Here is an 11,604-nt window from a genome sequence, read left to right on the forward strand (position 1 = left end):
TTAAGTATTATTTTAAAAAAAATTCCGGATTTCATATCATATAAACACCAAATCCCAACATGCATTGCGGCTAAAACATCCAATCAGCGGGCTTAAACCATAGCTGTGGATCTTGGGTAGTCGCTGGAAATGCCTACGTCTGTTTCCGGTTATTTTTATTTTGAAATTCAGTTCAGCAATTCAGCAATTCAATTTCCTGACGGACGCCAAAAAAGCCCGAGATTATGGAATTAAACCAATAAATAAAAGCAAGGATAATTGTTTGTTATTTGTGAGTTAATAACAGTGTGTTATTTTGAAAAGAATAACAAATTAGAAGGAAAAAAAGATTTAAAAAATACAGATTTCAGTATTCTGAGGCTCTGAGCCCCATTTATTTCCCTCACAGACGGCAACAAAAGTCAGAAATTATACGATTTAAAATAAAAGCAATAATTGTGGCTTGATATTGAGTAAGAACATGATTTTATGAACCACACCGCTTCCGGTCTTCCACGACCCGACCTGAGAAAAAGACGTGCTGCAGGCACGAAACACATTACCAGTAGAAATACATTGCTTTTAAAATCGTTAAAAAGTTGGTGAACACGAATCAATAGATAAAAAATTGCATTGGTTAACACGAAATGCCATGAGACTGGGTTGGCAAATAAGATAAGATAAGATAAGATGGTACTTTATTGATCCCAATTTGGGAAACAGCAGAATAAGGGACAAGGCAAATTACAATAAATTAGAAAAAAGCATGAAAAATAAAGAAAATAAAGAAATTAAAATATATATGTTGGATTTGACAGGATATTATATATATCTAATATATATATACATAAATATAAGGCAATATACATGTTGAGTTTGGCAGGATATTATATCTAATATATATATATATATATATATATATATACATAAATATAAGGCAATATACATGTTGAGTTTGGCAGGATATTATATCATATATATATATATATATATACAGGACTGTCTCAGAAAATTAGAATATTGTGATAAAGTTCTTTATTTTCTGTAATGCAATTAAAAAAACAAAAATGTCATATATTCCGGATTCATTACAAATCAACTGAAATATTGCAAGCCTTTTATTATTTTAATATTGCTGATTATGGCATACAGCTTAAGAAAACTCAAATATCCTATCTCTAAATATTAGAATATCATGAAAAAGTATACTAGTAGGGTGTTCAACGAATCACTTGAATCGTCTAATTAACTCGAAACACCTGCAAGGGTTTCCTGAGCCTTGAAAAACACTCAGCTTGGTTCAGTAAACTAAATCACAAGTATGGGGAAGACTGCTGATCTGACTGCTGTCCAGAGGACCGTCATTGACACCCTCCATCAGGAGGGTAAGACACAAAAAGAAATTTCTCAAAGAGCAAGCTGTTCACAGAGTGCAGTTTCAAAGCACATCCACAAAAAGTCTGTTGGAAGGGGGAAATGTGGCAGGAAACGCTGCACAACCAAGAGAGATGACCGCAGCCTTAACAGCATTGTGAAGAAGAGTCGCTTCCAGAATTTGGGGGAGCTTCAAAGACAGTGGACTGAAGCTGGAGTCCAGGTATCAAAAGTCACTGTTCACAGACGTGTCCGGGAAATGGGCTACAATAGCCGTATTCCCATGGTCAAGCCACTTCTGAACTCAAGACAACGGAAGAGGCGTCTGACTTGGGCTAAGGAAAAGAAGCACTGGACAGTTGCACAGTGGTCCAAAGTCCTCTTTTCAGACGAAAGCAAGTTTTGTATTTCATTTGGAAGTCAAGGCGCAGAGTCTGGAGAAAGGCTGGAGAGGAGCAAAATCCAAGTTGCTTGAAATCCAGTGTGAAGTTCCCACAGTCAGCGATGGTTTGGGGAGCCATGTCAGCTGCTGGTGTTGGTCCACTGTGTTTCATCAAGCCCAGAGTAAATGCAGCTGTGTACCAAGAGATTTTAGAGCACTACATGCTTCCGTCTGCTGAAAAGCTCTATGGAGATGAGGAATTCATTTTCCAGCATGATCTGGCACCTGCCCACAGTGCCAAAACCACCAGTAACTGGTGTACTGACCATGGCATTACTGTCCTCGATTGGCCTGCTGTATGCCATAATCAGCAATATTAAAATAATAAAAGGCTTGCAATATTTCAGTTGATTTGTAATGAATCCAGAATGTATGACATTTTTGTTTTTTTAATTGCATTACAGAAAATAAAGAACTTTATCACAATATTCTAATTTTCTGAGACAGTCCTGTATATACATAAATATAAGGCAATATACAATTTGAATTTGACAGGATATTATATATATCTAATATACAAATACATAAATATAAGGAATATGGAATTTTAATGTTAAATATAAAATATTGAACAGATTATATATGTGTAAAATGTACAACGTGGTTATATTCAAGAGAAACTGTGGAGCAGAAAGTTCTCTTCCAGCCAGAGGTGATTTACAGTGTTATTGCAGTGGGCAGGAATGTTTTCCTGTATCGGTCCTTGTGACAGCGGAACTGCAGCAGTCTGTTGGAGAAGGAGCTCCGTTGACTGTCCAGCTGCAGGTGGAGAGGATGGGTGGGGTTATCCATGATGGACAACAGCCTGTTCAGTGTCCTCCTCTCCACCATAGCTTCAAAGGGGTCCAGCTTGATGCCAATGACAGACCCAGCTTTCCTGATCAGTTTATTGATCCTGCTGGTGGCACCGGCTCTTATGCTGCCCCCCCAGCAGACCGCAGCAAAGAAGAGTGCACTGGCCACAGACTGGTAGAAGATCTCCAGCATCTGGCTGCACACGTTGAAGGATCTCAGCTTCCTCAGAAAATAGAGTCTGCTCATCCCCTTCTTGTACACAGCGCCAGTGTTGATCCTCCAGTTCAGTCCGTTGTCTAAGTGCACTCCCAGGTACTTGTAGTTCTCCACAACAGCCACATACTCTCCCAGAATGCACAGGGGTAGAGGAGACGTCCTCACCCTCCTGAAATCAATGACCATCTCCTTTTTTTTCAGAGAGAAAATAAATCTAGATTCGGCTTTTAGTGCATTTTACAACTTTAAGGACCGAATGATTCTAATAAGGGCTATACAATAGTTAATACTGGGTAGTTTATTTAGTTAAAAAAAATTATCCACCGATTTACAGACGTCTCTTTCCCCATGTTAGTCAATGGGAAAAAGTTGTTTTGGGCCGGGTGACGTCACGGACTGATACGGAAGTTGCAGTACCGCCGTTTGGACAATACGAATGTTGGGCATATAGTCCGGCGCACTACCTGGGGGCTTGACCGGAAGTGGTCAAATGCTAACTTACTTCCGGGCTTTAGGACGCGTCACTGTGGCACTCTATTCCGTTGAAGTATACACTGTGACGTAATAACTCTTTTTTTTTTCGAGGGAAGGGGTGGGGGTCAGAGGGCCTAGGTATAAAAGTCACGGCTCGTCAGTGCTTGAAAGCTATTTCATCACATTAATGCAAAAAAAACATTTGGTCCATAACGTTCTGATACTGGCAAAGATATTAGGCCTACATGAATAGCCACCCCATTGACCCCAAATGGTATGGGAAAATATCTTGTCTTGTCTTATGTGTACATAATACATAATGTCATAGCGGCCAAACATATTCTAGGGTCATTTTATTAGTGACCTAATTAATGCATGATATTGAATGCAGTTGTTGAACAGTTTTTACACTATGAGGTACCTTAAAGAGTGCTCTGCTATACTGTGTGGCCTGTGCTGCATGTCTGTTTGGGTGGGTCCCTCGACGTCTGTGGTTCTACGTTAAACTATTTACCATCCGGATGACTGGAATTATCAAGTGCATGAAGAAAATCCAATTACTGACCTTCCCTTGTAATACTAATGCTGTCCAGAACCTCCTTTTTTTCCAACAACATAATGACAGTGGCAGGAAGATCACAAGGTCTTGTAATCCCTCTGCCACTTCTGGCCAGGTGTTTAAATGTTAGGTGATGTTTGGTCAGCTTCATAATGGAGAGCAGAATGTATAAATCCCTCGGCTAATGGATACTTCACTTCAGGTTTATAATTCCATGAGCTTTGTTGCTTATGTAATGTTCTTTTTGAAGGAACATAAACTGATCTGCAAACTGTTTCCAGGCACTTCACTTCCATTAAAGGTTTTCCACCCAGTTGCTGTTTGTTCTCATCATTAGCCAGCGTCACTGTATTGTTTTAATGCTATGTGGTGATTAGGATACTTTTCCACAACTCTGACAATGAAGTTCCTCATTAACTAATGCAGGATTTTGGAACATGTGTCTTATTATTGACAAAAAAAAGATGAATATCTGACTGAAAACATGACAAGAGATTTAATTTCAAAAGGCTCTGTTGTTGTTTTGCTGTGATGAGTTAAGTGGTCATGCTAAATATAAGATGCAGGCCTTTGTCTCCTAATTAAAATGATCTAGGTTCCTCTTCTTCTCTCATTAAGGATCAGTCTACTTTCCTGAACCAGGAGCATTTTTTTACATTTATAAAATATATAATGGCCAAGTAGGTCAAGATATATTTTATGTCCCCTTTTCACTTTGTAATGATCCGTTCAAACTATTCTTTTATTATAACTGTGGGATTATTCCGGGTGATTGTCAACTATTGCTGATTTTTTTTTTAAATATAAAGTTTTGTTGATGAAGAAGCCTTTTATTCTCAGCCAAGAACAGTATTGCGTCTCTTTGGGAAAAGACACGTGCAACCTGAGTCAGCTGAGACTGTTACTGATGAGCACTGAGCATAACGTCGCCCTCTCTGTCATGAATGATCTCCTGTGTTGCAATTAGTTTTCCGGGCCAATTGGGGCCAAACATAAAGCAATGCAAGCAGTGTGAGATAATTGCATTCTTGACAATAATTTTCCCATTGGAATTGTATTTCTCGGCATCAACTCTCATCCCAGGTCAAAGCAGGCAATGGCATCGAGCCCTGGTAACAGCTTGAGTGCAGAGAATGTTTCATTTTAATTGAACTTCCCTTTTCACTGTATGGTGGCCTTTGACTCGTTTGAGGTGGCAATTGTCATGAGAGAATAGACATCCATTTTATTAGGGTGAGTGATTTGTTTTATGTGAATATTAGATTTTGTATTTAAAATATTTATTGGAGATAAGCAACAAGACAACGGGAAATTGTATCTTATGGGCCGTCTGTGTTGACGTTGCATGCTAGGTGATAGTTAGGTAGAAGAAGAATATATGAGGTTATAATTTCTTTCAGACGACATCAAGGCATACTAATGTGTGCGTATATTTGGATCCTCAATCTAAAGTCTCTTCCACAAGCATTTTCCGACATCATATGGAGCTGTCGAAGACTAATTTAGTGCTTCTGGTATAAAGCCTGCAGGTCTGCTCAATTGTACTAAAAGGCTCATCCAAACTAATGAGTTTCCTTGTGACGCAAGACCTAACTCAGAGGCAGGGAGCTTTATGACCCATCATCCATTACTGTTACATACTGTAAGGGGGATTACAAGATGGCCAGAAACCAACAGCCCAGTAATTAGCCCGAAGAAACCGGATGGACACTACTGAACTCTTGGGAAAGTTTAGTATATTCCTGGAGAGTTCAATGCCACACTATGCTATTACAAGGGAGATTTGATTTAATCCAAATAATCTTTTTTAAACTAGCAGGATAAAAACTCTAGGTGAACTCAAGACCAGAATTGTTCGCAGAAACATCTATGTATAAAGATAAAATATATTTGATTGATGAACAAATTAACACATTTATTTTAAACTGAGTCACAGTGTTCATTATTCAGCTGTGGATTTGATTTGTAGTGTTGTGTTATTCAGCATTTTTTGGTAAAGTGTCTCTTGGTGGAACAATTGTCTGACCCTGTCCCCTTTGCCACACAAAAAGAATACATCTTTAGTAAGCGACTGCAAGAAAGACTGTCCCAAGTTTGTTTTATAAAGTTTTCTCATCGCTTCCTGGTAAAATATAATCAAACATGACTCCATTGTGAAGATCAACTGTCTTTTTAAATGCAGTGACATTTTATGATATTTAAAAGGTTTTTCCCTGGCTGTGAGTACACATATTACACACCCATTCCTCTCATGGCCCTATCCCTTTTGATCTATAAGCCACTTAAGACATGGTAATACAATTAAAATCACATTGGCATATTTTAATAAAACAGGCTCTGTCGAATTAGGATTTAATTCTCTGACCATTATAATAATAAAGCCTCTAATATCAGGGGATTTACAGTAGGGTGTGTCCACATGCACATAACACTTTAATTCTTAAAAACATGAGGCATTGACTATGAAAGCGAGATTTCATTTTTTTCATTGGTTTCCCACGCATCCAACTTAAAAAAAGACTTCACCACAAAGGATGCTACCAACTGATCAAAATGCCTCATATATTTTTTATGAATTAAACACATTGGATTAATATCATTGACATACACGCTCTTTCATTGGCTTGCTGTAAGTGACGTAGGATGTCTGATTGGCTAGCGGTTTGAGGTAAAACATTTGACTGGCCAATAGACTATGATCAAGTGCTCACTCACTTAATGCAGGATTCCACTGGGAACATATAAAACCCTGCACTGTGGGGAGTGTTCAGCAGATCCACAAGTGAGACTACTGTATCACTGAATTCTTCATTACCAGCAGATACATTATCTCACGGTGAGTACAGACTAAAGAGGATTGATTGAGAATGATTGTGTGAATTAGGCTGTAACTGTATAATATCCAGTTATATGTTTTTTTTAAAGGTAAGGACTAAATAAAGAAGATGGTTGCTAACAAAAAATATGTGGTTTTGCTGGTTTGATGACGTTATCTGGTAGGCTGCAGTTAATTCTCCTAATGGACAGAGCTGCTGTTATGGTGGTTGGTAAATGCTTAGTGTCAGCATATCACCAATAACTCTTCTATCTGCCTCTGCAAGTTCAGCAGAGAGAGGGAAGTTAGAGAGGGACAGAGATGCACATGGCTGTGAATGTGTGCAGTAGATTAAAAACATGATGAAACAGAACATACTATAACTTTAAAAACCTTTCCTTGCAACAAAATGTTTACAGGCAATCATGATAATGATGAAACTCTGGACCCTCCTTCTTGCCTATGCGCTAATCATTTGTCAGATGTACGTCTCACAGGCAGCTCCATCCAGGTAAGAGTTGTAAACATATATTTCACTTTTTTAAATAAATTGTGATTGTGTCTGACAATTTATATTGTGTTAAAGATTATTTCTGAAAAATGAAAGTCCCTTCTACGTTTCTAAAAGGAGCAATTACTGCATGTGAGATTGCATATGGTTAGCATTCAATGTCTTACTGCTGAATGCGTATTTTCAGAACTAGTAAGGAGTTAATGTCAGATGGAGTCACACTATCGAATGATGATGCCCAGAAGTTACTCCGAGCTATCAAGGAATTCTTGCAAATAACTTCAGATGACCAAGATCACGAATCACCTGACGGAAACAGGTGTGGGATCTATCTATCTATCTGTCTATCTATCTGTCTATCTATCTATCTATCTATCTATCTATCTATCTATCTATCTATCTATCTATCTATCTATCTATCTATCTATCTATCTATCCAACATATAACACACTTTTGTGTTTAAGCCCTGCAGCTCCAAATTCTTGGTTCTTATTAATGATGAAGGTATACAGTAGAGTTCATGTAAATGTACAGTACACTGTCATTAAGGCTTGAACTGCATGGACTGTTAGTGATTCATTCATTTATCCATTTAGAATTACATTCAATTATGTGTCTGTCAAAAACATAACAGAGCATGCTATCAAAGTACATAAAAGAACATGCATGATTGATATAAGAGAACATGAAACTGAAGAAATCATGAAAAGTCAAATACAATAATTTGATTAACAAGATTTCCTTACATGCCTGTTGGATCTTTTAGCATGCCTTCAAGACATTACATTCATTTCACTGACGCCAATTTAGAAACAAAATATCATGCATGAAATAATTAATATTTATCTGAATGCATGTTACTGTAAGTCTGTCTCTGCATGTTTGTCTTTGTCTCTAACAGCTTGGATAGACCCATGTCTAAGCGCTGCACCGGCTTAAGCACTTGTGTGCTGGGCAAACTCTCCCAGGATATACATAAACTACAAACCTATCCACGCACCAACGTGGGAGCAGGGACGCCTGGGAAGCGAAGTCTCTCTGAGCAATATGAAAACTATGGCAATACTTACAAATAAATCTCTCACTTTCTAGCCCACCTATTCATCTGAGTTAATGTTTGCTTGTTCATCCAGCACTATCTGTTCACAGGACTGCTGATGCATGTGGATTGTATTTGTCTGACTAACTTCATGGAAACTTCCTTGATTTATTTTTACACTTGCAGTCATTAGATTTTGACAGAGACTTGAAAATTAAACTGTATATCCCTATACCATTTTAAAAAGAGCTTGAAACCTTTCTAGTGGTAAATAATTATTTTCTCTTTATATAACTATGTTTTCACTTTAATAAATGCATCTAAAAAATGGAAGCTTTTTTTTATTCACCCAAGATTAAAAACATATTTGAATTAAAAAAAATGAAAGAAGAAAAGGGTAAGCATGACCGCCTATAATGCACACACACAAATTATTGAAATATCTACACATTTTTACTGCAATTAACTTGTAGTTGATGATACTTACCAATAGTGTTCAACATATGCCATGCAGATATCTGGCCTGATCTTAAATGTCATAACAAATGTTTTCATTGTCTTTCAATTTACAAGTAATGCAACAGCACAGAAGCGGGGATGCAACACGTCCACCTGTGTGACCCACCGCTTGGCTGACTTCCTGAGTCGGACAGGAGGACTGGGACACAGCAACTTCGTTCCTACCAACGTGGGGTCTAAGGCGTTTGGCAGACGAAAGCGGCTCGGCCCTGTGTGAGCACAAGAGCAGACACATGGTATGTTACAACTCTGTGCTTTCAGATCTGTTTAATGGCTGGACGTAAAGCTTATACTAAAAGTGATTTTAATGAAATCATTCTGTTTGGAGACTTGAGAGTTAAATGCAGTGGAAACCTTTTTAATTCTAAATAAAATTAATGACATTGATATGGTTATCATGGGAAATCTCTCAATATATTATTGTCTAATATATGACTTAGAGTGTGTACCATGGAAACAGATATTTTAAGTATAACTAAAGCACTACTGTTTACGTTCCAAGTGTTAACTTTACTGATTTGTGCAAGTGATTGGTATGGATATAACAACTGGTATAATAGAATTACAGCAATAGGTACCTTAGTTTGGCATTAACTGGAATGAGATATTATGATTTAATATTGTAATGGTTTGAAGTAAGTTTGGAAGTTCTCAAGTGTATCTTACTATAATGTGGTAATTTCAATATCACACACTGACCAAACCAATTTGCCTACAGTGACATGTTTGTTACAAGCCTTGCGGGCAGTCCAAAAAAAGTCTACCACAACACAATAACTTGATCCCTGTGTGTTACCCATACTTTGTATAGCTCTTTCTCTTCACTGTTCTGTGAATCTGTGAAATTAAACCAAATGTACTGTACACATATTTCACTATTCCAAATCTTTTCATGAGATGAACATGTTTTTATTGTGTTCTTGTCTATTTTTGGCTCTCTAGAATGAAGTGCCTGCTTTGAGGGAGCAACAACTGCATCATCATCTACCTGCAAACACTTGGAAAAAACGTACAGTACTCTGCATAAAACATAGACTGATCTCTTGCTTTCAGAAAGTTATAGTCAGTATTGATAATTTGTTGTCTGTGCTTAAAAAAGAGAGAAAAAGCATAACATAAATGTTGTTTAGAAGATTTGTTTTTTGCCAAGAAGGACGACAATATTTTTTTCCTTGTCTTGGCTTTGGCTCAACTGGTCGTCGGATCTGTATCTGAAGTACGGTGTTTCAAACTGAATGTCTTCATTATTGTACATAACGCTATAGGGAAAAATGTACTTATGATTCTAAATATTGTAATAACTGTGAAATGGAAGCAGGAATAAATTGTATTTTAGCTATATTATTCTTTCATGGCTTACTGTGTTTTTGTTTGATTTAGTGATTAAAGGTGTTTAACGTAATGCTGTGAACATCATTTCAAAAAAGTTCATACAACATGTACAAAATCAAGCTATGCTATTTATAACATTCATTTTTCCGTGAAACAAAGATGATAAATTGCATTGACTATGCATACACAATTGGATCATCTCTAAACAAGATTAAAGAATGTTTCTTTAAAAAATGTGTTTGGTGTCAAATCTTATTTGATATTATTTCATTATCAGATGGTTCAATAGAAATCCATTTGATATGTTCAATTGTTGGTTACCTAGAGCTTCAATAAGAAGACTAGAAGAGTATTCCACAAACGTAATGCCGTACATTTTATTCAATTCATAATAATCATAATATACCTGCAACAAATGTGCAGTTATTGTTACTTAAATTAGTATAAAGTGTTTGAGAAGAGATCTATTACATTTGACACATGAGTTTGTGAGTGTGTAGGTAGGCTATAAGGAAAGAGAATAACCCCATAATATTAGAAGATAATAACAAACACACAACTAACATTATTGATGCAAATTAGCACACAGTTCCCTTCAAAGCCTTACCTATACTGTTTGTTCTGGAAAATGGCGGAACTCACCTTACCGTTACCTTACCTCACAGTTACCTTATAAAAAAAAGAGGGCGGGACATCGTCTCTCTGTTGCACCAATTAACACAAATCAAGCCCTGCTGTCACTCATGCAAATTTCCAGGCATAGAACTTTGAAACAGTCAATGCAGTGGTTTGGTTATAAATAGTTTTTCGTGGTGATTAGTTGAAAAAGGCTCAGCGGGAACGGTATGCATGCGGACGAATAAAACCCCCTCAAAATCGACGTGGAAAGCAGTTAAAAGGTCAGCAAGGGATGTGGCTATCAACTGGAAAGCTACTTCGATAAAAGGAAACATAACTTTCTCAAACAAAGAAAAAAAGGCCGATCGTCTATTCAAAGGGTGGAAACTTTGGACCAAAGTTGGGCTCAGCCTCATTTGAATGAATATTTGCAACAAACGCACACAAATAAAGACTACAGTAGTGGATGGCATTGGCGCCCCATAAGACATTTAATGTTTACAAGTGCGCACAGACAATGGCCTAAAGTGGTTATAATGCTCTGCAGATAGAGCATGCATGCATCGAAAAAAGACCTCTCAAAATCACCGTGGAAATCGGTTAAGAGGTTAGCATGGGATCTGGCTATCACCTGGAAAGCTATTTCGATCCAGGGTAACATAACTCTCTTGAACAAGGGGGGAAAAAGGACGGTCCTCTTGGACCAAACTATGGAGCGAAGTTGGCCTCAGGCCTCAGCCCTCAGCCTATGTGCGATGAAGACTAAAGAAGTATATGGCAGACTTCTACAACGATAGGCGGTGATCCCGACCTCAAGTACTCACCTGACCTTGAGTAACGTTGCAACTCAAAGTAAGTTATTTTTCTGGTTTTACATCTGCGCTGTCAACAATAAAAACGCCTAGAGAAAGTATTGTCTCATGTATTTGT

The 11,604-nt window shown here is 37.5% G+C and overlaps 1 protein-coding gene across 2 annotated transcripts; it reads left to right on the forward strand.

Moving 5' to 3' along the window:
* Positions 1-6,620: 6,620 nt before the first annotated feature.
* Positions 6,621-10,161, forward strand: calca (calcitonin/calcitonin-related polypeptide, alpha). Of its 2 annotated transcripts, XM_079665924.1 has the most exons (5): positions 6,621-6,675; positions 7,074-7,165; positions 7,353-7,484; positions 8,779-8,960; positions 9,667-10,161. In XM_079665924.1, the coding sequence occupies exons 2-4, from the start codon at positions 7,080-7,082 to the stop codon at positions 8,939-8,941; spliced, it is 381 nt and encodes a 126-aa protein (XP_079522050.1). In that variant the 5' UTR covers positions 6,621-6,675; positions 7,074-7,079; the 3' UTR covers positions 8,942-8,960; positions 9,667-10,161. The 2 variants fall into 2 exon arrangements, with proteins under 2 accessions (XP_079522050.1, XP_079522051.1); XM_079665925.1 differs by lacking the exons at positions 8,779-8,960; positions 9,667-10,161 and adding an exon at positions 8,068-8,772.
* Positions 10,162-11,604: the final 1,443 nt, after the last annotated feature.

The sequence above is a fragment of the Notothenia rossii genome (genome assembly GCF_949606895.1).
Source record: "Notothenia rossii genome assembly, chromosome: 2".
NCBI lineage: Eukaryota > Metazoa > Chordata > Actinopteri > Perciformes > Nototheniidae > Notothenia > Notothenia rossii.

Bases quoted from the DNA above. Each gene is read 5' to 3' on its own strand.
- calca (XM_079665925.1), top strand. From the start codon at position 7,080: ATGATAATGATGAAACTCTGGACCCTCCTTCTTGCCTATGCGCTAATC. The intron at 7,166-7,352 runs GTAAGAGTTGTA...GCGTATTTTCAG, and splicing joins TCACAGGCAGCTCCATCCAG to AACTAGTAAGGAGTTAATGT. The intron at 7,485-8,067 runs GTGTGGGATCTA...TGTCTCTAACAG, and splicing joins GAATCACCTGACGGAAACAG to CTTGGATAGACCCATGTCTA.